This window comes from Gekko japonicus, unplaced genomic scaffold, assembly GCF_001447785.1.
Source record: "Gekko japonicus isolate JY-2015 unplaced genomic scaffold, Gekko_japonicus_V1.1 scaffold1971, whole genome shotgun sequence".
NCBI lineage: Eukaryota > Metazoa > Chordata > Lepidosauria > Squamata > Gekkonidae > Gekko > Gekko japonicus.
Genome location: NW_015167110.1, coordinates 118795 through 135177, shown reverse-complemented (window position 1 = coordinate 135177; position 16383 = coordinate 118795). Strand labels below are relative to the sequence as shown.

The following is a 16383-nucleotide window of genomic DNA, read 5'->3' as shown; positions in this document are numbered from 1 at the left end:
CGCGCAATGCCATGTTGCCTCGAGGGGACGGCGGGGGGGCTGCCGGAACTGGGCGGCTGCCGGAACTGGGCGGCGGCAGCGACTGCTGGCGGAACTTGGAGCCCGGCGATACCTCCTCCGCCTTGCCTGGCCCGCCTTTATATGCCGGCTGGGCGAGGGGGTAGCAAACGTCAGGCCCTCGATGCCTCCCCCCAGGGGGCTCCGCCGAGCTGGCTGGCGAGGAGCAGCACTGACTGACTGGCGACGGCCCTCCCCTGACATTGGAGTGCGGCGGCAGCAATGGGCAGGGGGGAGGGGGAGAAGAGGATGGGGGAGGGAGCCCGCAAAATCAGCGGGGGGGCGGGCCCCGTGGGCCCCACGCAGGCTACGGGCCTGATTAGATGTGATACAATTATTGAATTCTAAATGACTTCCTTGAAGTTGACAGAGTCTGGAACTGATTTAAGATGGAGTTTGCAAATGGCAGGATCCCCTAGTGTGATATCTCCCCTATATCCTATGGTATTCATATGGTCTCTGTACTCCTGTGGCTCTTGGGCAACAGTGAGGTAGCACTCCCAACTAAGGACTGAACTCATCACTTGTGAGAGCTCTTTGATCCTGTCCTCACTTCAGTGTTCTAGAATTCCTACAGAGCTCTAAACACTGAGTGGCTTTGGATCAGGATACCTGCAGAATTGCCTGCTCCTATCTCAATCTCTGTCACTGCCCCTTGCTCAGACGGTAGGTAGGTGGTGACCAGGCTAGAACCTTTGCAGTGCTGGCATCCCACTTACAGAATTACCTCCCCTGTTGTTCAGATAATTCTTTGCTGAAAATTTTTTGATATTAAGTTAAAGCATTTTTATTTGAACTGCTTGTGTTGTTCTGCTGCAATTTGCTACTAATGGTTGATTTTTTAATTCTTCTACTGCTCTATTGTTACTTTTTCCAGTAATTTTATCTTTTAAAATTGTTTATAGCTTTCTGTTTTTATTAGGTAGGGGGCTTGAAGAGTTTCAGTAGAAATGTTTTAAGTAAATTATTTTCAATTAATGTAATATGGAATCAGTGGAAAGGATGAATGAACTAAAATTATGCATAGTGTTAATAGCGAATAATGTATTTTGGGAAACAGTGTTATAGGTAATGCTATAATGTTATAGTGATTTACCTAGACCTATCAATTCATTCACATTTATATTGACTTTAGTATTTGTAAAAAAAGTGCCTTATGTTTACTTTTCTTTCCCCCTCACACCCCTCTTCTATTTCTGTACCCCATATAAAATTAAAATATAGTATTGTAAGCCAAGATCTGTAAAAAAGAAAAAAAAATTAAGAAACTTCAGATCGTTTTAAGTATGAACTCTTATGCCAGAAAGGTAAAAACACAAGACTGTTTACTTTGAAAAGCTGATTTTCTGTTTTAATGAGCAACTTTATTTTGTAGGAGCGAGTTAAATCTGTATTCCATGCCAAAGAATTTGGAAAAATAATTAATTTTAGAACGTCAGAAGATGCCAAGGTGCGTAGCACAGACCAAAGATATTTATATGTTGTTATCATGACTGAAATATATTTGCTTGGAAGTAATTAAATCCTGCATCATTAATCCTGTTTTCATGTTGATATACAGATGAAATGTCTCTTTTGAAGGGTGAGAGCTGATAGAGGTGCCTTAGCCTACAGTTACTTAGCTTACAGATCAAAGAGCACTAGCAAGAAAATGTGCTGATTTTTTTGTGGGAACCAATAGTTCAGGACTAGGAAACCTACTGAGTTTGTACACTATCAAGTAGGTACAGTCGTAATACAGTCATTATAGTTACTTTTGGTATAAAATTGAACAGTTTTTTATTTCCATTTTCCAGAACGAAGGATTTCAGCATAGGCACAGAGGTGCCAGTCTGTGGCCATAGACAACAACGGTCTGTGAAGTTTACAGTGTGACACTAGTCTTTTTCTGTGTGAGCAGCTCTGAAAGTTTCAGGTCTCTTCCCACCCCTGTTCAGCTAGCTTTTAGCTAGAAGTTATTGATCAATAAGGAAGCTTCTTGCTTTCTTCATTTCTAAGTCCCTTCCAAATAAGGGGTGAGATTAATTAGAACCTGGGTCAAGGCATTTTGAGTTGTTGTGCTACACAATCAGCTACTCTCAGGGACCTAAAACCTTAGAGGCAGTGTACAGACAATGCAAATATTTTCCTTATGGTTCTCATTGCATTGTTTTGAGGACACAAGAAGACAAAGATCACCATGTGAAATGAACAGTTTGCTGAGTGTACGTTGAAAAGTTTGAGGTGCTGTCAATGTATAGGTATATTATCTGTTGGGCAAAGTTTCTGTGTTAAATATTTAGATGAAGGTATATATTTTTAAAACAATTTTCCTCCTGAATTTCCACAGTGGATCCTGTCTAAGTTGGAAGAAGTAAGAGAGAGCCACAGTCAATGATGGCTACCTGTTCAAGATCCTAAGATTCACATAAAATGGACTGCACAATTCAAACTACTTTAATTTCAACTGCTGCTTGGAATTTGATGCTGTTTTGAATACAAAGGTTATTGGATTTAGATGAATGATCAAAAATGATATTGAATCTTCTACATAAGCAGAGTGAAAAAGGCTGCCTTCGTCAGTGTAATGCAAACTGTTCTACAGCTGAAAACCTCTGCCAAATGTTGGCTTACTTAACTTTTATTTATAAAAAAATTCTGTTTATTCTGCCACAATCTACAGAGACTAAAGCCTAAAACAATCTTGTGATTTTATGTGGTAATAATTTCTGTTTCTAAAATTTACACTTTAGTTCTGTCCATTTTCATTGGGTCTTTATCTTGCTACCATTGCCACATCACACACAAATATTTACTGAAATTCAGTTAAATTCTTCAGGGAATGACTGATTTAACCAGCACTGCTCTTATACTTCGAATTACTTTGCTGACCAGTTAACTCAAAAGAAATCTTTTTATTTACTACTATATATCATGAGGTTATTTAGTTTTTTATATAAATAAACAATTTGTGGTACTGTAGTATCATTTTTAACATTCACTTTTTATATTATAAAAAAGCGAAGGGTTCTGGTGCCTCATGATAGTGGATGTACACATACAAAGATGTGTACTTATTTTGTGTTTACTTATGACCTGGGTAGAGATGTGCCTTTGCAGTAATGCTTTGAATGGCATGGTCTTTACTTTCTCATGATCAACAGAGTAACAAAAATCATGTTAGGCAGTATGTTCTGAAATAGTATTTTACTCAAAAGTTTCCTTTGGTTAATATACTATTGTAAGCCAATTGTAAGCTATGATAAGTGCATCATCTTTAATAGAAAATACCATAGAGATAATTAATTAACACTTGATTTCAGTTTAAATGATAGACGATTCTTAACATATTTTTCATGCAGACCTGCAAAAAATCTTAACAATTACTGGACCTCATGGGGGGGGGGGGGGGGGTTGCAAAAACACAATGTTTTATAAATATGAATATGTTAGGCTATTCAGTAATGCCTGTAAACCAATGGCTATCGGGATGAGCTGCTTTGTGAAAGGGAAAAGCAAAGTAAATACATGTAAAAGTAATGCCTAATTCAGATTTGAAGACCCTGGATGGTTTTGATGCATGTAGTAGGTATCTGTTGCCAGAATATTCTTCCCAAACTGCTGGGGGCACATGTTGTTAGTGCAATTGGTCCTTCTGAAATTGCTGGTGGTCCTTGAACTACTCAAACTGTAGCTTTGTTGTAAAAGCTAAAGTATAAATGGCATGCCAAACTGTAATTGTATGTATTTATCTATACAAAGTCTTGCTTGCTCCATTAGGTAACCACCTCCACTGGTTACAGTCATTGCAGTTTTCTTCTTAACACATTATTCTTTGCTATATCAAATGTAAATTAAATGAATCATTGCTGGAAATGCCAAAGTAGAGGTTGTGTTATGTGACTCAAGAATGTGAAATCTGCCTAGCTTCATTGATTTAACTGGATATCCTATCAAAGTTGAGCATTTACACTTTCAGCCATGCCTTAGTTGCCGACCAACTATGTGACTATTTCTAAATATCTAAAATAAATATTTCATTGGGCCTTAGTCTGCTTAAGTTAGTCTTCTTTTTCTTTTGTCTGTGATCATGGCTTTCCAACATCCTGTACATCTGCCAGAACCATATACAGGCTGAAAAAATGAGACCCCACCACCACCAGTTGCTAAACCAGGCATTTTTATGTTATTCTTAAACTTGGCAAGGCCACACAGACAAAAGCTGCTGCTAGGAAATTTCCGGAGCTGTTAGAATACAAAAATTCAGTCCTATATCTTAGCAAATTGGCTTTGGGATAATTATTTTTTATATCTAGCTTGATTTCTTAACCACTTCACAGTCTTTCAACAAAAGCCAAAGGCTTGTATTCTTAACCCCCTTCCCATAGGTAGCAGCAATACACAGACCTGATAGCAGGCAAATACATAAGAATGCTATTTCTGTATTACTTTTATACAATTGTGCTTACAAAACATTATCACATGACAACTGTAAGTACACTTTTATGGGAAGGCACTAGGGTTGTCAAGTCTGGGCTGGAAAATACCTGGAGACTTTGGGGGTGGAGCCAGGAGAGGGCATGGTTTGGGGAGGGGAGGGGCCTCAGCATAGTACAATGCCATGGAGTCCACCCTTCAAAGCAGCCATTTTCTCCAGGGGAGCTGATGTCTGTCGGCTGGGGATCAGTGGTAAAAGCGGGAGATCCCCAGGCCCCACCTGGAGGCTGGCAACCCTAGAAGGCACCTCTGTATGCTCAGGTGTGATTTTTATGTCAACCTTAACTTGACACTTTTCTGACTTTTGTAATGCAAAAATCAAAAGAATTTGCAAATGCCACAGAAAGAGCTGGTTTCTTCAAAGAAGAGAGATCATAAGCTTTGCTTTTGACCCCACCTAATATGAACAGGAGTGTGCTTTTCCTCCTATTACTGTTGCAACTTCACTGCCTAGCTGTTTTGCTGCAGTTGGTGTGGTTAGAACTGACTCTCAGCTGATTTCCCCGATAAAATGTGAGTAAGCTTCTGAACAACAAAGGGACCTTCCAGACAGCCAACCACTGGAATGCATTTCCAAATGCCATTGCAGCTTGCAACTTTTTGCAAGAATGTTGTTGCGGCTGGAAACCCAAGTATTAGCTTCCCCAGGGAAGAAGAACTGGCCAATAGGATTTGGCATACTGCTCTCTGGCCAATCACAGAAGTTTGTTCCTATTTGAAATCCTTCTGTATATGCCCAGAGAGCATAAAAGCAGGGGTCCTTGCTGCCTGAATCCATTCTGTTTCTGCTGCTGCTGCTGCCGCTGCTGAGAGAGCCTTGGAGATTGTGTGGCTGGCTTGCTTCTGCTGCTTCAGCCACTGCTCTGAGTCAGCTTTCCTCAGTTTCCTGCTGCTGCGCTGCTGACTTCAGATCAAGACAACAGAAGAAGACTGAAGACATCACTGGCTTGAAATTATATTAGGGCCACTTTTAAAAACTGTTCTTTATTTATTGTGGGTTGGGCCTGGGGTTGGGGTGGTGGTGGTTAGGCCTTTAGGGCCTCTCAGGCCTCTTCCTGGTTTGTTTGTTTTTGGAGGGGGGAGGGTTCTTCTAGTTTGTGGTTTTGCCAGCCTGTTGTTTGTTTTTTCAGTTTATTTTTTTTTTTACTGTGCTTCATTTTAATTTATTGGCTGCTTGTTGGGGCTTTTTCTGGGGGGGGGGGGTTAGTGAGTAGGCCTGGGGCCTAGGTTATCTGGTTTGGTTCCTGTTTGTCCTTTGGTTCTGTTGCTTTTGCAGGTTCAATTTTTTAAGTTCCTTGTATTGTTTGTCTTTGCTCTTTGCTGGGCTTGTTGTTGGGGGTTTTTTGGGGAGGGTTACTAGGCCTTCTGTTGCCTTTTAGTGGTTCTGTCACTGTGCCTTTTAGCAGGTTTTGTTGTTGTGTGGACTTTTGGCTTTCACTTTCTTAGGTATAGGGGTCACTGGTCACTGCTGTGTGTGTGCTTCTGGTTTAGCTGCTGCGCCATTGTTAAATAGGCGTTTAATAAAGGTTTCAGGATTATTTTTAACTAATATTTTAAAATAAATCTCAGTATAGGGCTTTAGCTGTTCTACCTTTAACGAGGCCAGTGCTAGGAGGACAAAAAGAGGCTAGGTTTGTCCACCTCATAAAACAGAGGTTTAAGTAGCGTATAACTTATTTAAAAAGTTATGTGTGCTGTGTTATTTGTGCTCTGACTGAACTTTGGTGAAGCCAGGCACTTTTCCCCTTTAGCTTGTGTGTTTCAATTAGGGAGCACCTCCTGCATTCCACAGGGAATCAAGCTGGTTCCAGTAGAATCTGGATAGTAGTTATTAAAATGCTAAAACTTTTTAAAAGGTTTCCAAGCCACATCTCAAGGATAGTCTTTAAAGCATAGTCAGAGTCAGTGTAGGAATTCACTAGTTCTAAAAATAACAAACCAAGAAAAAAAATGAAAATCCAAACTGAAGCAAGATTAGGTTAGGCTCTACTGAAAGAAACAAAAACCTAGTTTTTGGGTGGGAAGGTTTATAAAAAGGTGTGAGGCTGTTTTAGGGTTAGGTGATAGTGCAGGTAAGTTAGGTGCCTAATACCCTCCCCACAAGTTAGGCTGAGTTTGGTGAGGGGCAACATAAGCGACAGGAAGGGAACACAGAGGGGCCCTGGGGGCAAGGCTAAGCAGAAGACTAGGGAGGAGGAGGGGGAGAGCCTCGCTTTTCCCCCCACCTCAGTGCAGGACCACAACAGCATCCTGGCACCACTCCGACCTCTGGCCGGAGTGGTGCCATGAAGAAGCCACGCCTGGTTCTCTTCCCTGAGAAGGACGCTCCTGGGGTGGCCCCAGCAGAGGTGCCTGCAAGTGCTGGCACTGGGCAGGAGGTGCAGCCAGAGCTGTCTTTGGGGTTGAGCTTTGGGGACAGTCTGTTTTCAGAGCTCACTCCATGGACTAAGAGTTCTAGAGGCACTGGAGGAGGAGCTGGCTGGCCAGCCCACTGCTCCGGTTTCTTTAGGCTCTAGCAGGCCTCCTGAGGGACAGGAGGAGAGGCTGGGAGAGGAGGAAGAGGAAGAAATGGAGGTGGTGCACCCCAAGCACCTGCCATCTCAACCCCTTACCCCTGCTCAGCCATCTCTTCCTGCCCTCCAAAGACACGGTGTGTTTGGCCTGAGCTCCTCACAGGAGGCAGCTCCGTGGATGCCCATGGCTGCTGCTCAGTGTGGGTGCCCCTTCACCTCTGAAGTCTGGAACCACTTCCGGGTGACAGAGGATCCCTGCTTTGCACAGTGCCAGCTGTGTAGGGCCCGGGTAAGTTGAGGGAAGGACATCACCCATCTCTGAACCTCCGGGCTACGGAACCATCTGAAGAAGCACCACCAGGCAGTGCTTCTTCAGGGGGGGGGAGACAGGCTGTTGCTGGGGTGCCCAAGCAGCCAGCACCAGCCAGCCAGGAGGTGAGTCATCCTGTGACCACCTCCAGCACTCTCTCTGCTCGTTCCACGGTAGAGACGGGGCAGGGACGCGAAGCAGTAGGCTAGCAAGAGGGTCACTTGCCTCATTGCAGAGATCCTTGCTCTAGACGGGCGCCCCTTCTCCATGATTAAAGATACTGGTTTCTGCAGGCTGCTCTGGGATACCTGTCCCTGATACACACACCCTGCTCGCACCACGCTGAGCAGGACCGTGATGCCTTCATTGTACAGGGCTGCCAAAGACCACGTGAAAGCACAGTTGTCCCATGCTCATGGGAGATATGTGCACTTCACATCTGACTTCTGGACCTCCTGTCAGACACATGATTCATAACTTTTGTTGACTGCACACTGGTGGCAACCAAGCGAAGTTTTGGGTGGAGGAGGGGAAACTAGTGTCAGGCAGGGTCAGGGCCACCGGGCCAGCTACTGCCAGGCTCTGCTCCACATCGAAAAACTCAATGGGTTGCACATGGTAGACAACATCAAGGCCACCATCAAGAGACAGTTAGCAGGGTGGGTAGGCAGGGACGTCACTGGGGGCTTCATGGTGACTGGTGGTGGCTTGAACATTAGGACAGTGACAAAGCGACAGGGCCTGATGCACATTTACTGTGTGGCCCACCTTCTCCACCTCGTGGTCAAGGGTGCTCTGGGGTTGGGTTCTTCGGAGAATCCCAGTCTGGACGCTGTGACTCATGAGTTCTGGCATCTCCTCCAGAAATGCCAGTACATTGTGAGTCACTTCTCTTGCAGTACAAAGGACATCTATCTGTTGCGCGAGAAGCAGGCACTGACAGGCGTGCCGGAGCACTGCCTGCTTGGCGACTTCACCACTCGCTGGAACTCCACCTGTGTCATGCTTGAACTCGTTGACGATCTCTCAGACTGTGGAAATTCTTAAGCCCTTTAAGAGCTACACAGAAATGCTCTCATCTGACATGCCAAGTCTAGCTCTGGTCATTCCCATGGTCCACACGGCCCATGAGGACTTGGCCTCGTTTCTGGAGCCAGCTGCAGGATGTGCAGACATGGTTCCAGCGGTGTGTGCACTGGTGAGAAGGCTGCAAAGCAGACTCGGGGAACGCTTTCAGTCTATCCTCTGGAAGAAGGTCTACACGATGGTGACCATGTATGACCTGTGCATCAAGGGCAGGATCACCGAGCGGGCCAACGAGTTCACTTAATGGCAAGATGAGCTCTCCCAGCAAGTTGAGCACATGCGGGCCAAGAGGGCCATGTTGCCACAAGCTGAGGGAGAGGGGGTGCCAGCAGCTCCACCGCTGTTCATCCCCCACCTCCTCTGCTAGGCAGCGCCCCCCCCCCCCACGGCTGCTGCCATGATGAGTGTTGAGATGGCACTTATCGGGTGGATCTTTGGCCCCTCTCCTGGGAGCGGCAGGCGCATGAGAGAGGATACAGTGGCTGCAATGGTGAGGGAGTACCTTTCAGAGCCCTATGAGTCACAGGCAACCTGCCCACTGAGCTACTGGGCCATGAAGGAGGCAGTCTGGCCGGACCTCTCTGCCGTGGCCCAGAAGCTCCTCTCATGCCCTCCGATGAGCGTGCAGAGTGAGCATGTCTTTTTCCCATGCGGGTGACATTGCTCACATCGCTCACGCCAGCTCCCCTGGTCAGTTGAGCAGTTGGTCTTCCTGAAGGTCAACTTGCCACTGTTCAGTTTCCCAGTCCTAGACTTTGAGGATGATTTAAGTGAGCACACATACTTGTGCCTGCATCCCCTTTCAGTCCGTGCTGGGAAGTTGGGTTACAACGCTCTTACCATGATTAAAAGTAGAGAGGCTAGGGAGAAGTAGCAGCCAGGGCCATTCCCATTTTGATTGGCACAGAAATGCCCCACCAATCTCCCCACTTCCATCCATCCCACCTGCAGCAGAAATACCTCCACAGAACCCTGGTAGCCATGCAGTGCAGGGTGATGTTGAGGGTGGTGCGTGTATGCACCTAAGTTATACTGACAGCCACCCCAGAACAAAATTGCATGCTGAAATTAACACAGTATCACAAAAATTGTTCTCCATTTGAACACGGTAGAGTAGGGTAGATGCCAAGCAGCCAGAACCCAGCAGAACCCACAGGAGCACCATAAATAATGAATGTAAATGAATGTTGTTCATTGAAAAATAATTTTCTTTTGCAGGGGTGAGGTGGGAAAGGGAGAACCTGTGATGAAGGACAGCTGCCGCACCTAGGAAACCAGCAGAACCCACAGGAGCACCATAAATAATGAATGTAAATGAATGTTGTTTATTGAAAAATAATTTTCTTTTGCAGGGGAGAGGTGGGTAAGGGAGGGAGAGCTTGTGATGAAGGGCAGCTGCCGCCCCTTGGCTAAGCCTCCTCCACTGAGACAGGCAGTGATGGCTGGTGTTAGTGTTGGCGAGAGAGGAGGATCAGTGGACAGATAGAAACTATCCCCTCCCTCTCACTTTCTGAGGCATTAGTGGGCAGGGCTTATGGTTGTGGTGCCACCTCAGTTTATGCTGCAGAGATCCTCTGATATGACCTGAGTTCTATTGGGTTTGTGCACTGACTGGCACAGTGGCACAGGTTCTGGGGGCCACATTGCACTGGTTCTGCTGCTGCTGGCCTGGCAAACATGCTCTCTTAGTTTATGCTGCAGAGAATCTCTGATCTGAACTGAGTCCAATTGGGTTTGGGCACTGACTGGTACAGTGGCACTAGTTCTGGGGGGCACACTGCACAAACATGCTGCCTGCTTTTCCCCCATCCCCATAGGAAACAATGGAGAATTGGGGGCACCCTCTTTAGATGCCCCTGGAATTGGACCCCCTGGTCCAATCTTTTCAAAACTTTGGGGGTCTTTTGGGGAGAAGCTCCCACAGCTACAGTCCAAATTTGGTGCCTCTACCTCAAACCCCCTCCTTTCCATGAAAACCTGTTAGAAGTTTTTTGCCATTGACTACAATGGCCCCATAAGATATAATGGACCCAATTTTTTCAGATTTCCCGAAAGAATTCGGGTAAAATATATTCGAATCCAGGGGGAAAAGCTATTTTTCCCCCTGCACACCCCTAACAGCAACATCTGTCTGTTGCACCCCAGTAATCTGTGTGTCCACACACACACACACATACTGCATGTTTATTTGATATCTGTGATAGTCCAGTCCTTTTGGGCTGAGCTGGTTTAAAACCGGATTTCCTGTCGTCTGATTGCTCTGTTGCACACCCAAGCCATCAGGCAGGTCTGACTGGTCTCTTGTTTTTCAGCCGCCATTTTTTTTTACTAGTTAGTGAAGTGCGCTCAACTGCATTTTTGCACCTCTCCCCCCTCCCACAGGGGCTGCTCTAAACTTTGTTTTCTTCATAAAATCTTTCAAATAAAAATTCCCCTGTACTTCAGCTTTTTCCTGTGCTTTGGGGAAGGGGTAAATTGAAAAGTTGAGAGATGGAGACTACATGTCCCAGCACACTGATCAGTGCTTGTTCGCATGCCCACAGGACAAACTTTTTTAAAAATGGCCGACGGCCCCATGAATTACATATCCCAGGAGGCATAGCAGTGCTTGTGGGTATGCTCAAGAGAGAAACTTTTTAAAAATGGCCGACGGCAATACTCCTTGGCTGCTGGGACTGATCACTCAAGAATGGGGTAAAAGCACTTTGAAGAGTGCTTAAAGGGGTGAGTCTGATTAGTATTCTCTGTTCCAAAATACTCTGGATCGATTAGAGGTGGGGCAACAGCAGCCCTGTAGCTACGGAGTTTGGGGTGAGGGGGCCTCGGGGGGTACAGCTAATTAAATCAAAGCTAATAATAACATTAATTCAATTTGGGGCCAGCCCGGAAAGGAGGGGGCCCGGAAGAAATGCTAGGGGGCCGGGCCCCGTGGGCCCCACATTAGCTACGGGCCTGGGCAACAGTGGATTAAAATGCAAGTCTGACCGCACACCAAGTTTTGCCCAGGTTTCCATGGGCTTTGCACCATAAGTAAACCCAAAGAGGTCTTGAACATGTTATAATCTGATAAGTAGTTGACCTTGCTACATTGTGTCTCAAATGCAAAAGCTTTATATTGTCTGGATGTTTCTGGAACAACAAGATGTTGGCTATTTCTGAAAAGCTGAAGATTAGTTTCTGAAACCAATTATGCCTTTTGAATATGGTGTCAAGTGTTGAAGTTTTGGAAGTTAGGTAAGAAGAAAATCATTAAGACAACACATTTCTTGTTCATTTGGCAGACTGTTGCATTTGATCTGCTCGATTTGATTTTAATTGACCACTGTGCTTCAAAGAAGATGAAATATCTGTGTTAGACGACACAATACAAAAATTTGAAGAATGGCATTTATTATATAACATACATTACTCAAACATTCTTACAGGATCTAATAGTTCTAAACACACTATTTTATACCGAACGCATCTCTGGTTTAGTTTAAATATATGATCATGACTTATTATAGAATATAATAAAAAATGCAAACTGGATGGGACAGGGTATATATACAGGTAAGACCTATACAGAGTTTTTCTTAAATAATATTAAAACCAAAATTCCTATGTATCTTAAAATAAAATCTAAAAAGAACTGTGTGTCAATAAAATCTAAAAAGAAATCTAAAAAGAAATTTAATAAAATCTAAAAAGGAATTTAATCTAAAAAGAAATTATTCAAAAGTTTATAAACATGTAAACATCACATTTAGAGTTCCACTGATGTTCAGTAAATATTTCAAGGTCAGTAAAAACAGAAACCATCTGCTGCATGTACACAGAACTAGCTAGTGTTACTGTTGCATTTAACACAGCCAGGGTGAAAGTCGCTTAGTAAGATCAAAATCTGCACGTTATTCACACCAGACTGAACTCCTTTAGATTCAGCTGCAGTATGGTGTCCTTGACAGCAGCAAAGACAAATCGAATATTCTCTGTGTCAGTGGCACATGTAAAATGGGAATAAATCACTTTCTCGTTTTCTGGATTCTGATCCTGGTATAACTTCAAAATAAACTCTCTGGCAGCTTTGACATCTTGCTTAGGTCCTGTTCAACAACAAAGGGATTATTTTTACAATACACAGTCAACCCCATCTTCAAATAAGTGTTTCTTTTCATTGGCACATGCAGAATTATTCCATTTTAGCTTTTTTTTTCAAGCATTCTGTAAGAACAAGTGATTAGCTTGGATCCTAACCTATTTTCTATTGGGAGGAGAGTGGATTTTGCCAATCCCCTCCCCCCCCCAGTGCAGCTTCTCATTTCAACCTCCCTGAATTTCAGGTCTCACAGAAGACTGCTGACAAGGAGAGGAAAGTTTCCATTTATTTAGAGCAGCTTTGCTAGTGCAACACAAGAGCGAAGACTTTCTTCTGTACTTAAATTCTGACTTAATTGCCTCTGGCAGACAAATATGTAAGACCGGATGGCACTACTGTTATACACTGCCAGCAATATTATTGACAATAAGTAAGAGGGGAGGGAGGGGAGGGGAATCCCCCCCAATTGCCTTTCTCCCTATACTGTCTCTGCTTCCCCCACCTTTATTCCTGATTCCCCAGTATTTGCTCCTGCTCCTATACTTCTTCCCCCATTGCCCACTACTTGTTTCCCTGTTACATTTCCTTTCCCATTTCCTCCCTCCACCCTCAGCTTCCACTTCCTCTCCTACTCCTTCCAGGTTTTTGTGCTTGCTGCTCCATTGAATGTCATCCTCTTTGCCGCTCTTTATTTTGGTTCCTCCACACATGCATACATGTTTTAGTTCCTCCATACATACAGATACCAATGGAGACTATGTAAAATCACACGCCATTTTGAGTTTTTACATTAACCCAAAATGCCATCTTAATTGTGTTTTTCCCCTCACAAAGTCTGAAAGTACAGACTTGTTTTTAACTTTGAAACACACACCAACTCACTTTAAAAAGTGTTCAAATTTTTCTACAAGCCTTAAGATTACTCCAAGTTTACAGAAACATATACCTTAGCCCTGTATGCTTCCCTTGCAAGTTTTTTGCACAGCGATAAGATACTCCTGCAATTAGTAGGGATAAATGCTAAATAAAATTATCACTGTGTAACAGAACTGATGTAGACCAAAAAATTAACTTCAGAATGCTTGCATCACAAGGTAACTAGAAGGGCTGATTTACCTGTGAACTGTGGGAAATAGGTAATTAAATGGGAATGCATAATCTTCTCTTCCAAAAGATCTTTTTTGTTTAAGAACAAGATAACCGAAGAATTCAGAAACCAAGGGTAAGTGATAATTGTTTTAAATAAAGCCTTGCTTTCTTCCATCCGATTCTGCAAGGAAAATGTGAAACTGTAATGAAGCATGATGATGAAGAGTTGGTTTTTATACCCCGCTTTTCCAAGCCCTTAAGGAATCTCAAAGTGGCTTGCAATCCCCTTCCTCTCCGCAGAATAGTCACCTTGTAAGCTAAGGTGGGGCTGAGAGAGTTCTAAGAAAACTGTGACCGGCCCAAGGTCACCCAGCAGTCTTCATGTGAAGGGGAATCAAACCCAGTTCTCCAGATTAGAGTCCGCTGCTCAAAACTTTTAAAAAATAATTAAATCCAAGTTCAGATCATTTATACTCAAATCAGATGACAGTGTTTCAGATTTTCTACCAAACACACACCCTAATTGTAACTACCCTGTTCCCCCGAAAATAAGAGCTACCCCCAAAATAAGCCCTAGCAGGATTTCTATGCATTTGTGGTATAAGCCCTAGTGTGTCTTCTTGAGAAAAAATAAATATAAGACAGTGTCTTATTTTCGGAGAAACACGGTAAGGCAAAAGTGATTAGCATTTTTTAAAAAAATTATTTTAAAAAATATTTTAAATGCAATGCATGTTAAGCTTATAGAATAAAAAACCACTGCAACGATATACAAATCACCCTTAGAAATGCCTGGAACAACCTTTTGTCAGGATCAATGCAGTATGTGGCCCTCAGTTAGCCCTGTGCTGAGTATCTTACACATCTGGAAAGCAACTTAAGATAAAATCCACTGAGCTCTCCAAACTACCCAAGGAGTGATATTTATGCAGGCTTCTGTGCTGCATTCTTCTTCACATGACCCCCACACACCTCAGATCTCATTCAGTATTAAAACCTTGAGGGTATACATGGATGGCTTAGAAGACAATGTACAAAAGGGAAAAAACTGAAACAACCTAACAAACATCTCTTTCCTTTACCTCATTGTCACATTCTGCCAAGACTTGATCATATTCACTTAGAGCAACTAAGAATATTATGGAGGTAACACTTTCAAAACAGTGAATCCACTTTCTTCTTTCTGACCTCTGTCCACCAACATCCACCATTCTGTTAAACAGAAGCATAAGTAATTGAGTGTTCTAGACTTCCAGGGCTTTTACCAAACACCAGCAGACTGCTCTTTGTACTAAATAGCTATCAAACACTGAATGGTGTTCCTGTAACATAATCCATTTATTCACAGCAGTTGTTCAGATGTTGTCTTAACTTGACAGTACTATCAGCATCTTAATCTGATGTTACTATCAGTTTACCACAGAATTTAAAGATCCAAAATACTATGGAAGAGTTCGAGTGGTTAGTTATTAGTATTTTTGCCACTAAAACTGATTGAATAACCTTCCTTTATGGATCCACTAGACACACCAGAAGTATCCATGCTAATATTACTATCTCAGCAAAGGCCAACAGGGTTCAGAGGAATACCTTCCTACTACATGACATTAAGATGAATCAGCTCTAAAAACTTATGGTGTACATCAGAAGAATTCTAGCCACCTTGTGTGGACAGTCAATTGGAACTGTAGGGTTAAATTCTTAAAACCAAAAGCTAAGTCAAATCAACTGTAAGAATTGTGGAAGAACTATGGTAGTGTCCGAGGTAAAATGGGGGAGTTAGAGTGCTTGGTGTTGAAGGGAAAAATAGACATTGTGGATATTTCAGAAACTTGGTGGGATGAGGAAAATCAGTGGGACACGGTGATTCCCGGTTACATATTATATCGGAAGGATGGGGGGGGGAGGGTTGGAGGTGGGGTGGCTCTGTATGTCAGAGAGGGTATAAAGTCTAGAAAGATTGAGAGGCTAAGTAAATTGGATTCACTTCTGGAAGTTCTATGGGTTGAAATAGGGGGGCCAAAAGGAAACTTAACACTGGGAGTTTGTTATCGCCCACCAGATCAAAAGATAGAGGAGGATTATAAAATGATGAATGCATTAAAGATAGCAGCTAGACAAAAACATTGTGTCGTAATAGGTGATTTTAACTACCCACACATTGATTGGGTCAATATGTGTTCTAGTCGGGAAAAAGAGATTGAGTTTCTAGACACTCTAAATGACTGTGCTATGGAGCAGATGGTCACGGAACCTACCAGGGGAGAGGCGATCCTTGATTTGGTCCTAAGTAACACTCAAAACCTGGTGAGAGATGTAAAAGTGATTGCACCGCTTGGGAACAGTGATCATAATGTTGTTGAGTTCATCATTTGTACAAATAGAGAATTGGCCAAAAAGACTCACACAACCATTTTTAACTTTAAAAGGGGTAATTTCTCTGATATGAGGGGACACGTGGGGAGGAAACTGAAAGGAAAAGTAGAAAGGGTCAAAACAATTGGGGAAGCTTGGGATCTATTTAAAACTACGATCCTAGAAGCTCAAAAAATATATATTCCGCAGGTTAGGAAAGGCACAAACAGGTATAGGAAAAAGCCTGCATGGTTAACAAACAGAGTAATGGAGGCTGTAAAAAGTAAAAAGAATTCCTTTAAGCAGTGGAAAGCTAGTCACAGTGAGGCTGATAAAACGGAACACAGGCTATGGCAAATAAAATGCAAGTCTGAGGTCAGGCAGGCAAAAAGGGAATATGAGGAGCATATAGCAAAAAA

General features: G+C 43.3%; 2 protein-coding genes across 2 annotated transcripts in view; one reads left to right on the top strand and one right to left on the bottom strand.

The window, feature by feature from the left end:
* Positions 1-3433, top strand: part of VPS13A (vacuolar protein sorting 13 homolog A (S. cerevisiae)) — a gene marked incomplete at its 5' end in the record, with an annotated part of 218593 nt that extends 215160 nt beyond the window's left edge. Inside the window, 2 exons of the mRNA XM_015412948.1 lie at positions 1433-1507; positions 2387-3433. Of these exons, the coding sequence (XP_015268434.1) occupies positions 1433-1507; positions 2387-2434 (123 nt within the window). The remainder of the gene's footprint in view (positions 1-1432; positions 1508-2386) is intronic.
* An 8794-nt stretch (positions 3434-12227) lies between these two features.
* LOC107111904 (guanine nucleotide-binding protein subunit alpha-14) overlaps positions 12228-16383 on the bottom strand; it is a 68980-nt gene continuing 64824 nt past the window's right edge. The window contains exons 5-7 of the mRNA XM_015412949.1: positions 14692-14821; positions 13637-13790; positions 12228-12527 (exon numbers count right to left, since the gene is read on the bottom strand). Of these exons, the coding sequence (XP_015268435.1) occupies positions 12337-12527; positions 13637-13790; positions 14692-14821 (475 nt within the window). The 3' untranslated portion in view covers positions 12228-12336. The remainder of the gene's footprint in view (positions 12528-13636; positions 13791-14691; positions 14822-16383) is intronic.